The sequence below is a fragment of the Lycorma delicatula genome, chromosome 7 (assembly GCF_047948215.1).
Source record: "Lycorma delicatula isolate Av1 chromosome 7, ASM4794821v1, whole genome shotgun sequence".
Lineage (NCBI taxonomy): Eukaryota > Metazoa > Arthropoda > Insecta > Hemiptera > Fulgoridae > Lycorma > Lycorma delicatula.
The window spans coordinates 122,229,418-122,250,877 of NC_134461.1; the positions used below are offsets into that span (position 1 = coordinate 122,229,418).

Genomic DNA, 21,460 nt, shown 5'->3' on the forward strand with positions numbered 1-21,460 from the left:
TAGGTTCATTTCACCTTCGAGTCCGCAATCAAGCAATTCATTTCGCAGAGGATGAGTTGAATGTTTTGTAGCGTGTGTGAAAAATGCCATGCCTGACCGGGATTCGAACCCAGGACATCCGGGTGAAAGGCCGACACGCTACCACTCGCGCCATAGAGGCCGGCATAGTTATAATTCTGCAAAAATTGATTGATGATCATCGAACCAACACCATTAAACGATAAAGAGCGATATGACTTCCTGTAATTGAAAGCATAAACAAAAGTCTAATAAGCCATCTTCCAATTTTTGAGGGTGTATTGATAATGGCACCCGCTGAGCGCTGTTGTCGATTCGGAAGAAGACAATATGGAATGATCGTTACTGTTTTCTAAACTAAAACTCTTATTCACTCTCAGATGATAGTCGAATTTTATTGTCAATACTAGATATGATTGCTACTGCTTAATATATGTATACTGTTTTCAAATCCCATCTTTTATCACTCCAGATAAAAACCGCAAAAAGTGACCCCACACCCAACCGTAGTTGGCTTGGTATTGATTATAATTTAATTTTACATCGTTTTTGTACCAACATACGTATCAACTCGGTGGAGGTGTGTTTCGAATGTTATCGAAATAATCAACTTTTTCGTTCCGTTTCTTATAGCAGACCTAGTGAGTACTAGATCCTTTGGAAACGACTAAGTTTACTGTAGCTACATCGTTTTTCCACGGCCTTTTCGGCAATGCACCACCACCACCATGGAACCACCTCTGAAGTGAGGAATTTTTAGTTTTTTAGCAGAGTTTTTTTTAGTATTTTTCCAAATCTTAATTGTAAATTATAAAAAATAAATCTTATTTCAGTAATATCTAAAAGATATTCAGTAAAATTTAATTAATTAACTCGGTTTTAAATTAACATTCTATCTGCTAATAAAAGAATAAGAATTTACAAAAATTATCTTTATAGAAATTAGAATTTAATACCCGATTGTTTTATATCAAATGTCATTTAAAATACTTATTAATAAAAGTATACGAAAAAACTTACAAAATATGTATTGAAGAGGAATTGAGATAAGTTTTTGTATGTTATAAATTATAAAAAATATCATTTTTACAAATTATAATTACTTTAAAAAACCTACAGTTCGTTTAATACAATAAATCTTATTGACATAATCAATACCTTTAAAAACCAGTATTTTTTCTTTTAAAAATCTGTAATCTGTACTTACTTGATCTTCGTTTATAAGCTGCAAGATCACGTAATCGCTTTAAACAAAGAATCTGTGTGGAATTACATTATTTTCGTAGCTCCAACCAGTCTATAGCCATAGACATGCATTCATGCGCTTTTTCACTGGATACACGTCATTACATTATTACATCATAGTTCATTTGACCAATTAATGCGTTTCCTTCAATCATTTCAGAAGTTAAATGTTAAAATTATTTTAATTACACATCCTAAATTTACGTACGTTTTGTGCTATACGAACTGCAAAAAAAGTCAATTACAAATTCTGGTAAAAACAAAGATCGATAAAAATACATTACTTGTGAAGCAAAGCTTTAATTGTAATACAGTGAACTATTTTTTTTAATTTAGCTAGTGAGGATATATGCAGTTAGGATAGTAGGACATGAACCCACCGGGTTGGTCTAGTGGTGAACGCGTCTTCCCAAATCAGCTGATTTGGAAGTCGAGAGTTCCAGCGTTTAAGTCCTAGTAAAGCCAGATATTTTTATACGGACTTGAATACTAGATCGTGGATACCGGTGTTCTTTGGTGGTTGGGTTTCAATTAACCACACATCTCAGGTATGGTCGAACTGAGAATGTACAAGACTACACTTCATTCACACTCATACATATCATCCTCACTCATCCTCTGAAGTATTATCTAAACGGTAGTTACCGGAGGCTAAACAGGAAAAAGAAAGAAGGATAGTAGGACATGAGGGACATACGGACATAATAGACTGTGAAGCTAAACGCTTTACACAAAACGAGGTCGCTATTGCCGTTTCTGGTCTGAAGGATAAAAAAAGTCCGGGTCCGGATGGAATCCCGGCTGTCCTCCTCAAAGGATTAATGAAGATAATCCCCTGGGAAATCACTGACGTGGCCAATTATGGAGTACAAAACAAGACTTTCCCCGCATGCTGGAAGGAGTCACGGACTGTTTTCCTGCCTAAGAAGTCCGGCAATCAAGAAATCATTAGCTATCGGCCGTTGAGTCTCATCAATAATATGGGAAAGGTTGCCGAGCGCTTGGTAGCGAACAGACTTATCCAAGAATTAGAGTCCAAAGACGGGCTTCATGATAACCAATTTGGGTTCAGGAAACATAGATCCACGCTGCAAGCTCTGGATAAAATTACCAACTGGGTATTTTTTGTCAGATCTTGTACGTGGCGTACCAGAAGAATCCCGTTGCTTATTCTGTTAGATATCAAAAATGCCTTTGGATCGGTCCGGTGGGATACGATTATGGCAGCTCTCACGGACAAACAGATTAGTTCCTATATCAAAAGACAAGTACGAGAATATCTGACTGATAGGTGGACTTTGGTCGAGGCGCTCGAAGGTAAATTTAGATATCAGCTTCATGGAGGAGTGCCGCAGGGGTCTGTGTTAGGCCCCTTGCTTTGGCTAATAGTAATTGATGGAATACTCAGACTGAGATTACCTGCAGGCTCGGAAATAGTTGCTTATGCCGATGATTTGGCTATATTAATTGAAGCCAAAACTGAACGTGACCTTGAAGTTACCGGTAATGAAGTGCTAACATTGGTTAATAACTGGCTCTCGGACCGAGAACTATCTTTGTCTTTAGATAAATGTCACTATATTTTTCTGGCTGGAAGAATGCGACTCAGAGACCTAAATCTCCGCGTGGGCGATCGCAGACTACACTGTGTGGCAGTAACAAAATATTTTGTTGTCATTATAGACCCAGCTCTAAATTTTATTCCTCATCTCGCACAGAAATGTAAAGAGGTCGAGAATACCGCAAAGGCTTTAACAAGATTGTTGGCCGGACATGAAGCTCCACGTGCATCTAGGCGGCGGGTCATTGCCTCAACTTTAACGTCTGTATTATTGTATGCTGCACAATATGGGAAAAAGCACTTTGTGTTGCAGGAAATGTCGCAAGACTTAGAACTCTGCATAGGCAAGCTCTTATAAACATCACTTCTGCATACCGCACCATCTCTTACGATGCGGCTTGTGTATTAACATCGGTTCCCCCTATCGACCTCTAAAGAGCGATCACTTAGGTATCGTGGCATGCCAAAACAAGAAGCCCAAGCCAACATCAGGTGCATATGGCAGGACAGATGGAATCTTTCCACTAAAGCTACCTGGACCAGGAGATTGATACCCGACTTGGGCATGTGGCTTGATAGAGGACATGGGGAGGTTGGTTATTATCTTACTGAAATACTTTCTGGGCATGGTAGCTTCGAATATTATTTACATCGATTCGGTAGAAGACCAGCACCTATTTGCATGTTCTGCCAGGATTCGGATACTGCCGAACATACTCTGTTCCACTGTAATAGATGGACTATACATAGACAACGTGCAGGGCTGCAAGAATTAAATCCGGAGAATCTGCTTCTTTTTCTCCTGCGATCCACTGACAATTGGAACAAAATGGAGGAGTTTTCCAAGATAGTGCTAAAGGCTAAAGATGATGTAGTCCTTTTAAGAGGCCATTGAGGCCCCGTGGTAATTTAGTAGTTTAATATTTTCGTTAAGGCAAGCAGCTATGAGGAGAAGATCATTCCTTCGTTTGGGGATCACAACAACTGCGTAATGAAAAGACCGAGACCCGGTTCCCTCGGCGGGGGCTAGGGACGGCTTTGTTGGGTCTGGTTCTCTGTCGGGGGGGCTTGAGGCAGGCACATTAAAACAAAAGATCCAACCGGGGAGGCTGACCTGCTGTGCCGGACGTACAGCCGGCGGGTGGGGAGGCCTCCTTTGAATTTAAAGGACACTTTCCCAGGCTGCGCATACTTGAATGGATACCCGGCCCGGGGAAGTAGGGGGAAAAAAAAAGGATAGTAGGACATCCCGGAAATCGGCGTTCGGATAATCAACTTCCAACTGTTTATGCAGAACGATCTAGAACCTCCTTCTTCTTGAAACGTGTTAAAAGAAAGCCGAATTCTTTGATTTATATTTTTAAAATTTATTTAAACACATAATTCATAACTATATTTTTTCTATTCGCTCACAATATATAATACCATCTCTACACCGGATGTAATAGCGTTAGATGGACATACCACTGGTTATTCATTCGTAGGGAATAGTACTTTTTTTATACGGAATATTGTATACATATTCACTTTTGTATAATAACCGTAAAAGCGTTCAAGAGATTTAGCGCCGTAAATATATCTTGACGTTTCAGTGTCGTATTGAAAGTCGCATACCTTTACTATATTCACACAACGCTCTTTTTCTGAAATGAAAAGAGCTTTTCAAACCTTTTCTTTTGTACGATATAACCCAGACTACCAAAGTGTAACGTATTTGAGTACAGTCTAAGGGTAAATTGTATGTTATACTTATGTGTGCGCTCGTAACACACATACAATAAAACGTGCAGAATTTTTAACACCTGATGACATTTATATTTATGTGTATCATTTTTATTTTTATTATCTAATAATTATTTAGTCAGATTAGTGAAATTGATTATCGTGATATAAAAATTTTAAATTTTGTTGCTTATTGATTACGATTAAAAAATAAAGTATGGATCACTAGAAATTGTGTTTTTATTAATTATAATTACTTATAATTATTAATAATAATTTTATTACTTATCTTCGATCAATATTTTCCTGAAGTGTCAAATTTTCTCCTTAAATTATCAAGAGAAGTAGTAACGTCATTTATTCTAGAGATTTTCATATATTAAATTAAAAAATGACCTGTGATTAGCCAATTCGACTAGTGAAGGCGGAGAAAAATTTTTTTTTTTATTGGTGGATTATTTCCACCAATAAGAAAAATATGTTAAACTGATCATAATCGTTTCAATGTTTTGATGACGTATGGGGGAGGGAGGGAACATCTGATAGATTAAAGATAATATTTTAAAAATCTTTTTAAAGTTGAAATCCGATAAATTAGAAATAAATTTAAAATTTGGAATAAAAAGCAAATATAATGTGTAACAAACCCTCCAATAAACACCTGTAGATTTTTACCAATCCTAAGATATCTTAGCTAATTTAGCTTAGGCTGTTCTAGGCTTATGGGTGAGGCATATGTTATTATGACTTCACGGTAATTATCAGCGAGAAGTATTGAAGTACTTATATACGCATCTGCACTCACTATCTCAATTTTCCCAGGTTTCTATGGAATTATCTCTCCAGTTAAGGGGTCTTCGAGTAATACCTGTAGTATCATTTTAATTAATTTATTTCGTTTTTCTAGGAGTTGATAGAATCATTCTAGTTCTCCTCTTTTACTAACACAATTATGTTTTCAATAACAAAAATGTCCCAATTTCATGCTCTTAAACTCTTTTCGTGTTTGCTCTATTACACTGACCTGAAAAAACTGTTTTAGTACTTCATTTTCCCATATAAACAATTATATTATTCTCTTTTGTTTCAGTCTTGAATAAAAATAGTACTTATATTTATTTTTACCGTGTAATAATGCTGTTTTCATAATACTATTAAGATTGTATAGAAATTGAGATTACCTGTTTTAAACTGCAATAAAATTTCCACTTTTCTGTAATTTGTCATTTAACTCGGTACTTAAAAAATGTAAGGCTTAAACAATGAAACTATTACTTAGATATTAATTTATTAGGTTTCTAGTTTCCTTTAAGACTGCTTAGTATTACCGAGCTATGTCATTTTTTGTTTCGCTTATAACAATTTTTGTTTCGTATAAGTAATATTGCTGACCTCAGGTTCATAAACAAATAAAAATATAGAAATTTACTAACGGTTATTGATATAAATTGAAAAACAAGTTTACAATACTGTACCGGTACTTATAAACGGTTTTGACGTGAAACTTTAAAATCACACCGAAATATACGGATAGAAATAGAAATAGAAATTTGAGAATAGAAATTTGTAGCGTAACGAAAAGATCTATATCGTCCTGCCTTAATAACTCCTTAACTATTAGTCTTAGAGACGTAAATGCGGTGTCATTTTATAATTTACATGGTCAGCTCGCCGATACAACGTTGAGTTTGCGTCAGTGACGAGCGGGTTGGTGTGGAGGGGGCACAGCGCAGATCGGCCAATATTGGTGTTCTCGCACATTTCCATTCAGTGTACCTCATGACTTAGACGTGATAGCGTGGTGATTCGTGTGTCTGTATTTACAGTTTGTCGAGGTGTGTCTGTATTTAGAGTTTGTCGAGGTAGATCGATTAAGGTAATAATAAGTGTATTTTAGACAAATATTTATAGGTAAAATATTAAAGTAAACATGTAAAAAAGTATAAAAATTCAATATGTCAGCCTCAGCCCGCGCAAAAGCCAGCTGGAAATATAAATTACGCAAATCGTGGGAAAGGGGAGGTTATAAGCCACGCATAGGTACCCCAATATCCAGTCCGGGCGAAACTGTTTCAAGAGCGTAGCAAAGCTGGCACGACGCGCTCAGTGAACGACGCTGAGGGCGCGAGCATCTCTACCGCTGCTTATTATCCTTTGTCTCTTACTTCTCATATCACAGACCAATGTTGAACAAAATTGTCGTTGAATATTAGTCGAAATAAATATCATGTTACCATTTTTTGTCTGTTTATGTTAAAATTAAATTTATTATGCAGTCAATGTCTCGTTTTTATTTCAATCCAATACTCTAGAAGTGGCTCGCTGACATACAGACAGACCAGTTAATCTGTAGACTTGCCAGATGAAGAAACTAAAATTTTCCATTGGAGACTTTCAATTTTGTTCAGAAAAAAATACGATAGTGGCTTTCCCATCTAACCCTACAGATAAGTTGGTCGGTCTGTAGCTCGGAAGAACTAAGGTCTGTAATGTTTCACGTTAAACCAACGACTGTGCGCCCCCACACAGCCCCACCCGATTTTTTTCCAGTTTACACAAGCCCACCGGGCTGATCTAGCGATTAACTCGTTGTCGCAAATCAGTTGTTTAACTGAAGCTGATTTTTGAAGTCGAAGGTTCTGAGGTTCAAATCCTAGTAAACAAATTAGTTGTTTTTATACGGATTTAAATATTGGACAGTGGATATCGGTGTACTTTATTGGTTGTGATTTAGTTAAACACACGTATCGGGAATGATGGGCCTGAGTCTGTACAAGAATACCTCTCATTTACATGTCATACATATCATCATCATAATCATCATCTCATTGGGCCGTGGAGGAGTTGCTTATTGTTCACTATTTGAAGAGATTGCGACGTACACATTAGGAAAGTAAAAAACATTTTACAAATACTTTAACTAAGACTTGCAGCCCTTCTTTTCCTAATGTAATAGTCCCGTATCATCCTTAAATAACAAAACTTTAACTATTCTGTATATTAACTTCTTATGAGAAAATTTCTTTACTTTAATGTGTTTCAACATGATATTTACCTAATAAGCCTTAAATATAGTTTATAAAATGCTGTGCTTTATTTATTTATTTTTTTAAATAAATATTTTTAATTATTTTCCAGGATGATCACAGAGCCTTCAGACGACAGTTGGAAGATAAAAGACCGGTAGTTGAAAGTAATTTGCTCAGTGGAAGACAGTACATCGCAAACGAACCTCCACTTTCGGATACTAGTGATACTGAAGGTATGCTCTGTTTTATCGTTTTATTATCAAATTAAGCTTTTCACAAAATTGCGACAGGGGAAAATTAACAAACTAGAACTGGAAGAACTTTCTTTTTTGGAGAGGCTCAGATTTACGTATCGTGTTTTTTATGAACATTTTTTATCGTGTTTTGTCTGTAACGGGTAAGTCAGAAGAAAACTTGTGACAAAGATTAAGAAAGAAAAACTAAACTGAGTAAGGGCTGTTAAAATATGTTAATGTAATTAAAGAATATCGAATATTATAATATAATATTAATTATATAATATAATGTAATTTTATATCATCAATAGATTTATAAAATTATAAAGAGAGGATTTAAAACGTAAAAATAATTTTTTTTGGCTTTTCTTTCGTATACAACTTAATTTATTTTATCCTCATAAATTTTAATAAAAATATTCAAAGTTTTAATTAGTATTGCTTCTTTTGAAAGGAAAATGCAGAGTTTTGTTTGAAAACTCTGTCCAATCCTTTGCTGCTGAACTCTATCAGGATAGTAGTAATCAAGAAGTACGTTCAGGTTTGTTAAAAATCTAATAGCGCTAATTATCTGAGTCAACAGAGACTCAAAAAGCCATCCTCGAAAAAAATTCACTACAGGAACTAAATTATTGGAATGGGTTCGAAAAAGTACGTTGAATAAAGTATGCCCTAGTGGACAAGAACGAATAACTAATATTTATTAACAAATGAAGGAAAAAAATTAGTTTTTCACCAATAAAGGCTTTATTTTTAATAGTATGTAACAATAAAAACCACCAATAGATAGTTGAGGAAAGTCTACATAAGAAAATCACCCGTGTATTTTTATCTACGAGTAAAACTAAGGGTGCTAGCGTATTTTACAATAAGCACGAAAATCATTCTATGGTAGAATAGCTTGGAAACTTGGTACTTCTCGTGTACATAAATTGATAAATTAATAATTTATCCATAATTTCTTAATTTTTCTCTTAGAATAAAGTGTTCGGGAGATTTTTTATGCAAAATAGTCTTAATTCTTTACTGGTGGTATTTAAATTTTCATTAGATTAAAAATAAACAAAATATTGATGAAAGATATTTTTCAAAAACATTTTTTTTCCACAAACAGCAAAAAAAATTGCAAAATCAATCAAATGTAAGGTTAAATATTGATAAATTAGTACTTTTACAATAAATTTCCTTTACTCTCCATTTCATTAATTTTTTATAACAATTTGTTTATACCGTCATTTTCATGTGATTAGCAAGGAAACTAACATTTACTTCCTAAAACCCATTGAAAAATTAAAGTTTTTGAAAAGCCATCTCTACCATCTTAAAAGTAAATTTTTTATATTACAAATAACAATTAAAATATTTTTATATTTGAAAAAACAAAATTAATAACGATTGGTTTTGAGCGTTAGGCAAGGTACCAAAGCACATATTTTGATAAACAATTACATATAGAGATATCCCTTACGGAATGAGCAGCTTAAAAACTTAATATTATGTTGACTTTTTCATATTTTGCAATTTGTTTATTGTTATAGACGTCCAACAACTTGGAAATTTTCACAGTAGATTAACTGGAAATCAGGAATTAAAAGTACTTCGAAAGTTTGACTAATTTATAGCCTTAGCTGTAACTTTTTTGAATTTTTGAATTATTTCTAATAGGAACATAGTTGTGGAAGTTTATTTATTGCACACCCTCCAGTTACGCTACCTATTTATAATAGTTATAGTGCAATTTTGGTGTTTATAGTTAAATTCGCTAGCGTCATTAGTTTTGCTCGTAAAAAAAAGTACCCGGGATGTTTTTTATGCGAAATTTCCTCAGCTATCTGTTGGTGCTTTTTATTTTTTCACGCGATTAAAAATAAAGCCGCTATTGGTGAAAAACTAAAGATTTTTCCTTAATTTGTTAATAAACAAATTAAATAGTTAATCGTCCATGTCCGTTAGAGCACACTTTTATTCTACATATTTTTTTATAAAACTCATTCCAATAATTTATTTGCTGTAATAAATTCTTTCGAGATTAAATTTTTAATTGTCTCAGCTAAATCTGCTTTCCTATTTCGTACTTGTACTGATAAAATCCGTTAATGAAAATCCGCTAATAGAAGCCTTCTTGAGAGAAAAATAAGTGATACATCCTTCACTTTATGCTGTTTGAGTGGTGCATCAAAGCTTTAGGTATTTTATAAAATTTGACAATGTTCCTGGATATTAGGTAATCAAATTGGTTAAACGGAAAAGAATAAATGGTTACATTTTTCGCGTTATAAAATTATTGAAAAAATCCAAGTGTTTATTTAAAATGAAAACAGACTATGCATTTACTTTATGTACTTTTGTACCTGTATTCTGTTTAACTAAAAGTTTTTTAACATTTTTATTTAAGATAAATTTTAAGGATGTTGATGTCGTATATGGGGATTTGGTAATGAGATAAAGGATTCAAATAGTAAAAAAAAAAAAAAAAAAAAATAGGCGAAGGTTTTTTTTATACGTAAATGCACAAGTATAAAAGAATACTCCCTTGATCATTCATATTTCTTTACATTTCTGCTTCAGTTTCCGTGCGACAGTTATGTTGAGGACTACAAATATTAGTAACAAGGTAGTCTGATGATAAAAGTAATAATACATATTTCAAAACCGTTTTATCCTACAGGTCTACTAATAGCTGCCTGCCTCTATTCCTTCACATACTTAAGTACAAAACACTACTTACTGCTGAAGTCATTCTGGAATCATTGTAGATGAATACTATTGTATTGTTCACATCTTTTTTTTTTCATTTTTCTTTTTTTTAAAAAAAACCTCAATCCCCTTTTTAATTTTTACTTTTAGATAAAAACTTGTAATTAAAGAAGCTGTAATTAAAGTCTGGTTTTATGCGGTTGTTAAAAGCATTGTATGCATAAAGTATGTACGCATATTATATTGCAGTATAACTTACACATTATGTACAGTCTTGTTTAATAAAACTATTACGTATAAGTAAACATGAATAAAAGCTTCATTTTACACGGTTTTTTTTGTTATTTATTATTTTTTTAAATAAAATATCTTTACATTTACTCTGTTACTTCATTTTTTATGACTTATTTCGAGTCGTTTATTCTTTGAATAGAAATTAATCAATTTCATCATTACATGTTGTTGCTCGTATTTAGTGTGCTTAGTTATAATTTGTTTTATATAAGCACTGTTTGTTACGTTTTGTATTGTTATTTTTTACTAAATCGGTAAATTTTTCCTAGAGTCCTTAAAGATTTTATAATTCAATCATTACAATACAAAAAGAGCAAAATGGTGTTTCGGGTGATGCAAATGGTTAAAGCATTAGCATACCGTACGGGAAATTGATAGTTCGAGGCTAGCGGTTGTATTTTGTCGCTGACAGCTACTCGACACTACTCCCCGCTCCGAATATCATTCTGCGTTTGGGTTCTAATAAACAGTACATCTATGGGTGTAACCAACTAGTTACACTTTATTAATTCTTAGTTCTTTCCTATGTAGAGACAGATGTTAAAACGTTTTCTAATTGCCTCGTTAAACAGTAGCGAATGAGTCAGGGAATGCGTGCAGTGTGTATACTCAGCGACTTGATATAGTTCGTCAAACTCATTGTATAGTAACCGTTGCGTGCTAGTAGTAATGAATTATTTTCAATATGACTAGTCTATACTAAGTTCAGTATGTCTAGTATCAGCACATGCGACTCCCTCCGGAGAAGGGGGCGCATTGCTCCCTCCAAACAACTAGGGCCCCGTTTTGGCGTATTCCTGCTAGCCCATAAGGTGCTAGTACCGAAAGGAATTCAGTGGACGGTCTGCAGGGAAATCACGCCGGGAGCACCAGGCTCAAAACGCTTAATCTTTCACGGTCAGACCCAGTAATAAATTGAAAATGCTGGTCAAAACGAATGAGAATGCAAATCACCAAATCTGTCCATAAATAAAACTTAAAACCAATAACCGACATTAAAAGAAAACCCTTGAAACACGCCCGATTACAGAATCATACAGCAGCAAGGGACCAAGGGACATTGTCCAGGCTCTGCGATTCGTAGGGAGAAATGGTGATACTCCCGCCACTTTTACGTTCCCGTTCCCGTAGCTGCAGAGCGTGCCTACCGGACGCCTCAGCAGCTAGGCCCTTCGGGCGGGTTGCCCTGACGGGCGGCGTCTCGGAATCGGATTATTAGGTGTCCAGAATTGATTACCTCTTGTGTAAATATGGTTTTATTTGATTGATGAAAATTGATCAAGGAAAAACGGCAAATATCAACAAATCTTGCAGATTAAATTTGGTTTAGGCATATTTTAAAGATTGCACATTCTCAACATTTTCATCAAGATCCATATGCAAATTCACTCAGTGTGAACTGGAAGCTTAAATATAAATTAAATTAATTAATTTATATATTATATTCAATTTACGAAATAAATTATCGTAATACGAAACTAATCTTCCTTGACACAATAAAAAAAGGAGTTGGCTTCAAAATCAATTAATCGCTAAGGAGGATATATAGGACTCGCTCTCTCTCACTCTCTCTCTCTCTCTCTCTCTATACATATATATATATGAAGATTCTTCTAATTTTGACCTTTATTGTTTACCATTTGATTTGCCCACGTGTCTTACCTATATGTATGTTTAATTAACTACAAGGTCAAAAAAAAATCATATCCGATTCTAAATGGATAATCGATAGTATTTTCAGTATCGATTTATTTGTATCGGAAATAGTTGTGAAAAAATCTTATGATTTTTTGACGGGCAGTATATTCGATCATACAGGCATATTCATTCTTCTTGCTCGTTGTTGCTTCTTCTTACTTATTGTTTATAAACATTTAAGAAAAAAAAAATCATATGTTTTTTTAACGGGCAGTATGTACTATCGTGTAAGCATGTTCTCAGCTAAGGGGACAGACACACATACAAATGCCCTTTAGTACGGTAGGATATGAAGATAAAACTAACAAAAAAATTAAATTTAGTATAGCCATTATGCGTTAGGGGACGTGGCTCCCTTCGAATTCCGTCAACGAGACTTAATAGTTACCTGGAGATCTTAAGTACTCGTATTTCATACAAAAAATAATTTTAACCGTTGAGAAAGTAAAGGTGCTTTTTGAGTTTGAATTGAATCTGTGTAGAATTTTTTTTTATTTTACGGGAAGATAATTCTCACCCCTTGTAATATTATATCCATTTCCTACTGTAATATATGATAATTTAAAAAATAAATTTTTTTTTGAACTTATTTACCGTTTTAGATCTTATTGTTTTTTAAGTCTTCTTGTAACAGTATTCCTGGTTTTATTTACCAAGGTAAGAATATGGAACTTGATTCTAAATTGAGTTAAAATTCTATTAAAATATCCTTTCCTACAATAAAAATAGAATGATTTGTTAAACATATAAAGTTTTATTAAAAAACGTTTTTCCTATATTTTTAATAAAAAATATTTTTCATAAGTTTTTTTTTTAATTTTCAGTGTATAATAAACATGTGTAGTTCAATGAATTTATATTACCGCATTATATATATAATATAATATATATATATTAATAGTAAATATAAATATTGTATAAACATTAGTTTCCTTTTTAAAACGAAACTACTGCAGTTTTATTTCATTATTGTAAAGAATTTTCTTTTAGAAAGTAACCAGTTTTTTATTGTATTACGTAAATGTTAATAAATAATTTTTATTATGATACAATTTATTTTTTTTTACTTTCTTAAATCGGTTAATTTCTTTTGCGGGTTTATTTGTAAATACAATTTATTTACGCGTTTAAGATTTTTATTTTTTTTACAATTGATTCTACAGAATGAAGATAGATGTGAGTTTCAGTACACAATAAAAAAATTATTTCTGTAAATTAATAAATCATTATATTTAGATTTAAAAAAAAAAGTTAAAAAAAGGAAATGAAGTCGGATTCAAAACGATTTATCTTTCCCTTATAAGATCCATATATTAATTAAAATTTTATTTGGCTATAACTATAAAACCAATGAAAATAAGTACCACTTATGATATATCGTTAAAAAGCTCTGAATAAGGGTTATTAATGCAGTTAAGAAAATTTCCAAAATGTAAAGTTTTTGGATTTTGGGCTTTTTTGGACACTTTTCGTCCAGAAAATTGCAATCAAAAAGGGGAATTGCATAACTAGTTGTTACAACATTTCTAAATCCAAATTTTCAACATTCTACGGCTAATCGTTTTTGAGTTATGCGAGTACATTTGTACGACGTCACCCCGAAACTAGTCAAAATAGATTTGGGGATGGTCAAAATGGATATTTCCGTTGATATCTGAAAACAGAAATGTTTCGCGATTACAATATACTTCGTACAAGGAAGTAATATGACTTTTTTTACGTAGAAAAATAATAATTTTGTAACCTTTAAAAACGACTGTTTTATATCTTGCATATATATAATCCGAATAGTTTGTAATAAGTTTATGAATTTTTAGTATGACCACTTAAAATATATACCCTGTGTTCCACGAAGAGGTATACGCTTTTGATTTAGTATTACACGCCCATTCCCCACTGATTCTATACAGATCCGGTAAAACCGCATTTGCCCAAATTGGACCGATTACAATACTTCCCCTTCTAAAGCCAAAGATCTGATATATCGCTAGACGGGAATCTGATATTCTGTTGAAAAACTTTTTAATTGATCAGAATTTCTATTGAAACTGCTGCAATCACTTCACATTGTTATACAGTTTTTACATACAAGTTCAAAATTTTTATTGTATTTTATTTTCATTAAATATAGAAATTTTACGTTTTTATCACAATGATTATAATGTTTCAATAGATAAATGTATATATAAATAGGTAATATAAAAAAATATTTAGTTAATACAAAAACTACAATACTATTTATGATTAATTTTACGTAGGATACATTTTTTCTTTAATAATCACAAATTGGAGTTCTTTAGAACTGTTTTTTTTAATTTGAGTTTAAAAATCAGTTTATATTTTGCTTAATTATTGTTCGTAAGAAAACTACGAGATGTTATTTAATTTAACGGTTGAAAGAGAAATACAGCTGTTAATATATTTAGTTAAAAAGCTACTAACTAATTTTAATAAACAATAAAGTTGTGTAAGCGACGTTTTGTATACGTAAAACTAACCACCTCGTTCCTTTATACTGAAAATTTCTCTACGGTTCAGCTCCTTTTATTTGGTTTATATTACATGCATCATTTGGAACGAATTACATAAATTAGTTAGGTTATTAAAATTATGTAATTTTTGTTTTAGAGTGTGTATATTTATTCAAAATATTTGTCTAATAATTAAATTAATACTACGTTTGTTTAATTTTGTAATAGAATTTTACTTAAGAATAATTTTCTGTTAATTTAAGAAAAACATACTTATTTTTCATTAAAAAACAAAGTTTTTTATTTGAAAGAATGAAATAATACAAATAACTTAAAAGATTGTTTAGAAATTTCTCTTCTGTTGTTTCTTATTGCTTAGACTTAATTTTTACAGCTTTTTGAGAAACAATGTGAAAATTTCGCGTCAGAAACTGTTTCCAAACATTCAAATAAGTAAACGTAAACTTTTCATTTAGTAGATATTACAAACGTTAGTAAATTTCACAACCTAATTATTTTGTTGTTTTTAGCTATATATTTTTTATGTTATTGTTAAAGTTGGAAATGAAATTACATAAAATTCTGTACACATTTATTAGCTTTACCGTAAAACATCTAACGTGGCAAAATTAACCGTTTATTCAGAAGAATGAGCAGCATTTCTTCTGTTTACCTACATGCTACAAAGAGGCAGTTTTATAAATAGCGGTTTAGCGCTTGTGAATAAATATATATATATATTCATAAAGATATATATGGTAGTACTCAATCAGTATATGGTAAGATTACCAATCATAACCATACGGTAAGGTTTTACCATATATCTTACCATACATATATGGTAAGATTTTCTCAATCATTGTTATATTCCCTGACAACAAAAATATTGCAGTAAAAAAAAAATCGTTATTTTCTTACTAAAAATAATATACTTTATACACATTTTTTTAAATAAATTAACGATTAACAAATCCTAATTAATCCGAAGTCGTTAAACACAAAAGAAATTGCTCTTTTCATGCTAATAACAATGCTTATTATTATTTAGTATAATTATTTAAATGAGATTTAAGTGGGTACATAGTAATAATATTTCTACATTGAATTGTATCGTTTAAAATCATAAGTGGTGATGATCCGGAAACTAGGTAAGCCTATATAGATGCATCTGCCTACAGACCTCTTAATCTTCTACCAATTTTATCTAATCTGTTTCTTCGGAGACTGTGGTGTATTTCAGAGCAAGGAAAATTATTCCAGATCATCAGTTTGGCTTGAGATGTGGACATTCTACCACAATTACATTCTGGTAGCCGGATCCAGTAGTTATGAATAAAAAAACTAAATTTGATCAAGTCGTGCAAAATTGGTACAGTTGATCGGTCTTGATATTCATCCTACTGCTTAGATCTTCTAATTGAACTACTTTTTCAAATTTATCAATTTTTACTGTTATAATTTTAAAATGTATTAAAATTTTTTTGTGTCGGCATATAGATTATGTTAAAAATTACTTCATTTTAGCTTTTTTTTTGGATGATGTTTAAATTTGTTTAAAAAAACAAATTTTTTAACAAAGTTTCATTTTCAACAAATTATTTTTTAAACTTTTTCTTTAAGATTTGTTTTCAACTTATTTAAAAAAGGTATTTTAATAATAGGTATCTATTACATAAACCATAAAATAAACTTATTAAACATATATCACAGTACTAAAACACATTTTTCTAAATATTCCAATATGTGTGCGTGCATTTTAGAAATGTGTATTAGCGATTTTAGAGAAATTTAAAACAAAAATACGGGATTTGTGGATTTGTGTGTGTGTGTGTGTGTGTGTGTGCGCGCGCGCGCGCGCGCTCATATGTATAAAATAATTGGTAGCGATAGCAGTTAATAGTTATCTAAACTGCTCTATACAGGTGTCTGTAGTGAAACATAACTTCCCTTTTAGTTCAACCCACAGTTTGTCACCGCTTTTCAACCCCTCATCCAACCCCTTTTTGTTACATTTCAAACCCCGTTATAATTTAATTGTGGCACATTTTAGTCAACAAACGTTACCTGACTGTCTATATTGCCGTTATAATGTCATAAACGGTTTTTAAGTTACTTAACGGTATTAATAAATTATAAATTTACTGTATTCTCGTTTATTATTAAACGTAATAAATTATTTAAAATGTGACTTATCTATAAATGTTACTTATTAATGTTTTACTATAAATTGTTTTTTTTTTAAGTTTTGTACCGTAAGAAGATATTTAAAAAAGAAAACATTAAAAAATGTAACTTAAATAAATTGTAAATATTTTTTTTTTGTCTTCAGTCATTTGACTGGTTTGATGCAGCTCTCCAAGATTCCCTATCTAGTGCTAGTCGTTTCATTTCAGTATACCCTCTACATCCTACATCCCTAACAATTTGTTTTACATATTCCAAACGTGGCCTGCCTACACAATTTTTCCCTTCTACCTGTCCTTCCAAAATTAAAGCGACTATTCCAGGATGCCTTAGTATGTGGCCTATAAGTCTGTCTCTTCTTTTAACTATATTTTTCCAAATGCTTCTTTCTTCATCTATTTGCCGCAATACCTCCTCATTTGTCACTTTATCCACCCATCTGATTTTTAACATTCTCCTATAGCACCACATTTCAAAAGCTTCTAACCTTTTCTTCTCAGATACTCCGATTGTCCAAGTTTCACTTCCATATAAAGCGACACTCCAAACATACACTTTCAAAAATCTTTTCCTGACATTTAAATTAATTTTAATTTAATTTAATTTTAATTTTAATTTTAATTTTAATTTTAAATTAATTTAATTTAATTTAATTTAAATTTTAATTTAAATTTTAATTTAAATTAAATTAATTAATTAATTTAATTAATTAAATTAAATTAATTAATTAATTTAATTAATTAAATTAAATTAATTTAAAAAAATTGTAAATAATTTGGGAAAAAAGTTTTTATTCCAATGCACTCTAAATTTATTTTTGATAGACGGTCGTATCTGCGCTCGTATGTTGGCTTATATTAGGTCTTATAATTCGGAACCTTGTTCACCAATTTTCAGGTCTTTTCTGTTTTCCCCCACAATAATTTTTTTACGTTACGTTAATTTATATTTAAAATTATAACATGAACAGTGCTCATATTATAATTATAAATATAATGTAATCAAACTTAGCCTTCGCTCCAGAAAAGATTTTCTTCAAATGGAGAAACTACCACCGGCACGAAGGGATTACATTTTTGTAAAAAATAGGAATAAAGAGTGGGAATGTTTTAGTCGAAATAAGATTTCAAAATCTTTACCAGGACACTTTAGCAAAATATCTTTTTCTTAAAACAATTGAAGTTTTTTATCGAGATGACAAATTACCAAAAGGTTTTATTTAATATTTTCAACCACTCCAAAAAAGAAACTTTATGTAGTTTTCTTTATTTGACTACATTTTACTTCAGAAAAGAAGTTAATGGAAATTTTTTGTATCTATATTTTCTCCATCAATAGTAGGTTCAAATCACAAAAAAAAATCTTTTGTCCATCTCAATCTAATCTGTGGTAACAAAAGTATTTTGTTTAACTTAAATTTTTTTTAAAATTTATTTTCAGTTGTTAAAAATCTATTTCAAAATTACCCATTGCAATTTACATTTTAAAATGTAAAAATCTTAATTTTTCTATTATAACCATTACTTTTAAGTATTTTTTGAAAGAAAAAATTCACCCCCTCCCCTTCCTAGAAAATTACAACTTTTTTTATGTAGAATTACGTCGATATTTTTTAACAATTATAAAGTTTTTTTTTTTTTAATTTATTATCACCACTTATTAAAAGTTAATTTTACCCGAATGCTTTCCCTTAATTATAGGAGCCCACAAAATGAGAAAAAAAGTTTATGTATTTAAGTAAAAAACATAAAAAAATCATATTTTTTGGTTACTGTTTTTCAATAAAGAGGAATTATATTTAAACTTGACCGGAGTAGCCGTGAAAGTTATGCAGTTCATTCATTGCTGGCTTTTTTTATATACTTATCTATATCATAAGCTCAGAAAAAATCCTTTGTATAGAGTAGTAGTAAGTTTAATTAACCGGTTTCTGTTATTAAACACTCACTGTTTATATTGTCTTATTCAACAGCATGTTGAATAGTTTATTCAACAGTAAATACAATTATCAAATTTCAAATTGTAGAAAAGTGAGTAGATTTAGTTTTTTTTTAAATTATAAAAGGTTTAAATCCTCTTTTTTATTTTTACTCGTATCTTTGAAAGAAATTTTATATATAATAACTCTGCTATATCACTAGACGGGAAAGTAAAAATATATAAAAAATTGCCAGAAATATATACCAAAAATCAAACAAATATTGTCAGATTACGACATAAGTATTCAAACTCAATTTATACAAAACTTATCAGCATAGATACAATTCAATCATTTTAGTGCAGGTAAAATAACCACGATATCATCTTACCTATGGCATAATCACATAATCACTTAACATCTTTTCATTGGTTTGAGTTATTGGATGAAAGTTGATCAGTTTTAAAAATATTATTCTAAAAAAATAAATAGCCTTCTTTTTAATTATCACTTGCTTGTAAAAAAAGTATTTGAATTTTTTTAAGTAGACTATTATAATAAATAAATAGTATATTATAATTCTGAGCATGTAACTGATCGCTAAATGTTATAAGTTATGAGTAAATCCACTTAATGTTACTTTTGCTTACAACAATTTGTTGAGTATACGACACAAGATCTGGATTCCATTACTGTGTTTTTTACGGTATAAAAACCTATCTGTAGTTTTATGTTTATATTCAGCCGGTTACAAATCGAGAAAACCGTCCATAAGTCCTACAAGGTAGAATCAATACACATGATTACGGTATTGGGTTTTATAGGTTCAGTATTTTATGTTTAGTACAAGACTACATATTTTATACTACTGTGTGATAAGAGTAGAAAAAAAAGTTTTGAAGTCAAAATTTTCAATTTATGATAAACGTATTTTCTGTTCAGTATTTCGTATCTAATATATAATACGTAAAATAATCAGTTAATTTTTAATTTAAAATTTAATCTTTGTAGACGCTGTTGTTCTATGTAAGTAAGAGAAATATCTTTTAAACTAGAATCGCAAATGTAAAAGCTTCTCAAAAAGATAAAAGCAATTTAAGTTAAGGTGTTCTGGAACATTCCTTGGATACTCTTAGGAGAGTCCTGTACGTGTGAGGTTTCTTAGACCGATTTAAATAGCTTTTTTTTTAGTTCGTTGGTGTTATAAATAAAAAAAATTAAAACACCAACTCTGAATATAAACTAACTTCCTCTCAATTTTGTTTTCTAAAATTATATTGTGAATTGATTAAAAGAAACTAAAAAGTGATTTCTTAATTATTTAATTAAAATATGTGAAGAACTTAATAATATATCCAACATTAAACAGATATCCTAATTATTATGAGCATTTTTTTTAGTATAATTTTAAATTTAGCATTTAAAAGAATTATGGTTAGAAAAGATTATTTCTTTAAACTATTTTGCGAAAATTATTTTCATGCGCTAAAATAATGCATTAAAAAATAAAGAAACTATCTTAAAAGTTTACCAAATTTTTTCTGATTTTTGAAAAACTAAGTTTCAAAATTTTATAGCTTTAACGCTACAAATATTAGTTAACACTTCTAGAATCACAGCCAATTTTTTATCTTTAAGGCACGATCACATAACTTGTAAGTAAAATCTAATAATCTTGGTATTAAAAGATTAATAAATTAATTGAAAATTGTCAGTTTTAAGATAAAAAAGTGTTATTTCAGCATCTTGCTTTTTGATTATTGTTAATTATTATATAATTTCGTCACAATTATAATTAAGTCATAATTTGTTAAAAGTAATTTATATTTAATAAACGAAAGCCCTAGTAAAAGACGCTGACCATATGAAGAAAATAATTCGCAAGAAACTCGTTAAAAGAAATACCTTTATCTTTTCAAAAATAAGAAGAATGTAGATAAATTAAATAATCATTACGTAAATTACCCCAAGTTTATCTGGAATTTGGTAACATATAATATGTTTTATCTCACCTTTTTTCTTTAAAGTTTTTGAGTAAAACGCTTTTGAATATCAGAATGATGTTAGAATATATATATATATATATATATATATATATATATAGAGAGAGAGAGAGAGAGAGAGAGAGAGAGAGAGAGAGACAGAGCGAGTGAGAGAAGGATCAGCATACATACTGCAAATTTTGAACTTTCAGCCTGGGCTACGCTGAATGTTAATCATTAATGCGTTGATTTACTTGTTCAACAGAAAACAAACACGTTGGAAATGACCCTTTCGTTTGTAAATGCTGATATACTTAAGTATGTTTTGTCGGACGTAAAAAAAACACTAGGAGTTACAGTTCTGAGACCTGTTTTATCGTGTTTCCCAGCTCAAATTACCTAAGA

General features: G+C 30.8%; 1 protein-coding gene across 3 annotated transcripts in view; it reads left to right on the forward strand.

Moving 5' to 3' along the window:
- Positions 1–21,460, forward strand: part of Dys (Dystrophin) — a 1,915,508-nt gene that overhangs the window by 1,811,662 nt on the left and 82,386 nt on the right. For all 3 annotated transcript variants that reach the window (XM_075370745.1, XM_075370746.1, XM_075370747.1), the window contains one exon: positions 7,685–7,808. In XM_075370745.1, the coding sequence (XP_075226860.1) occupies positions 7,685–7,808 (124 nt within the window). The remainder of the gene's footprint in view (positions 1–7,684; positions 7,809–21,460) is intronic.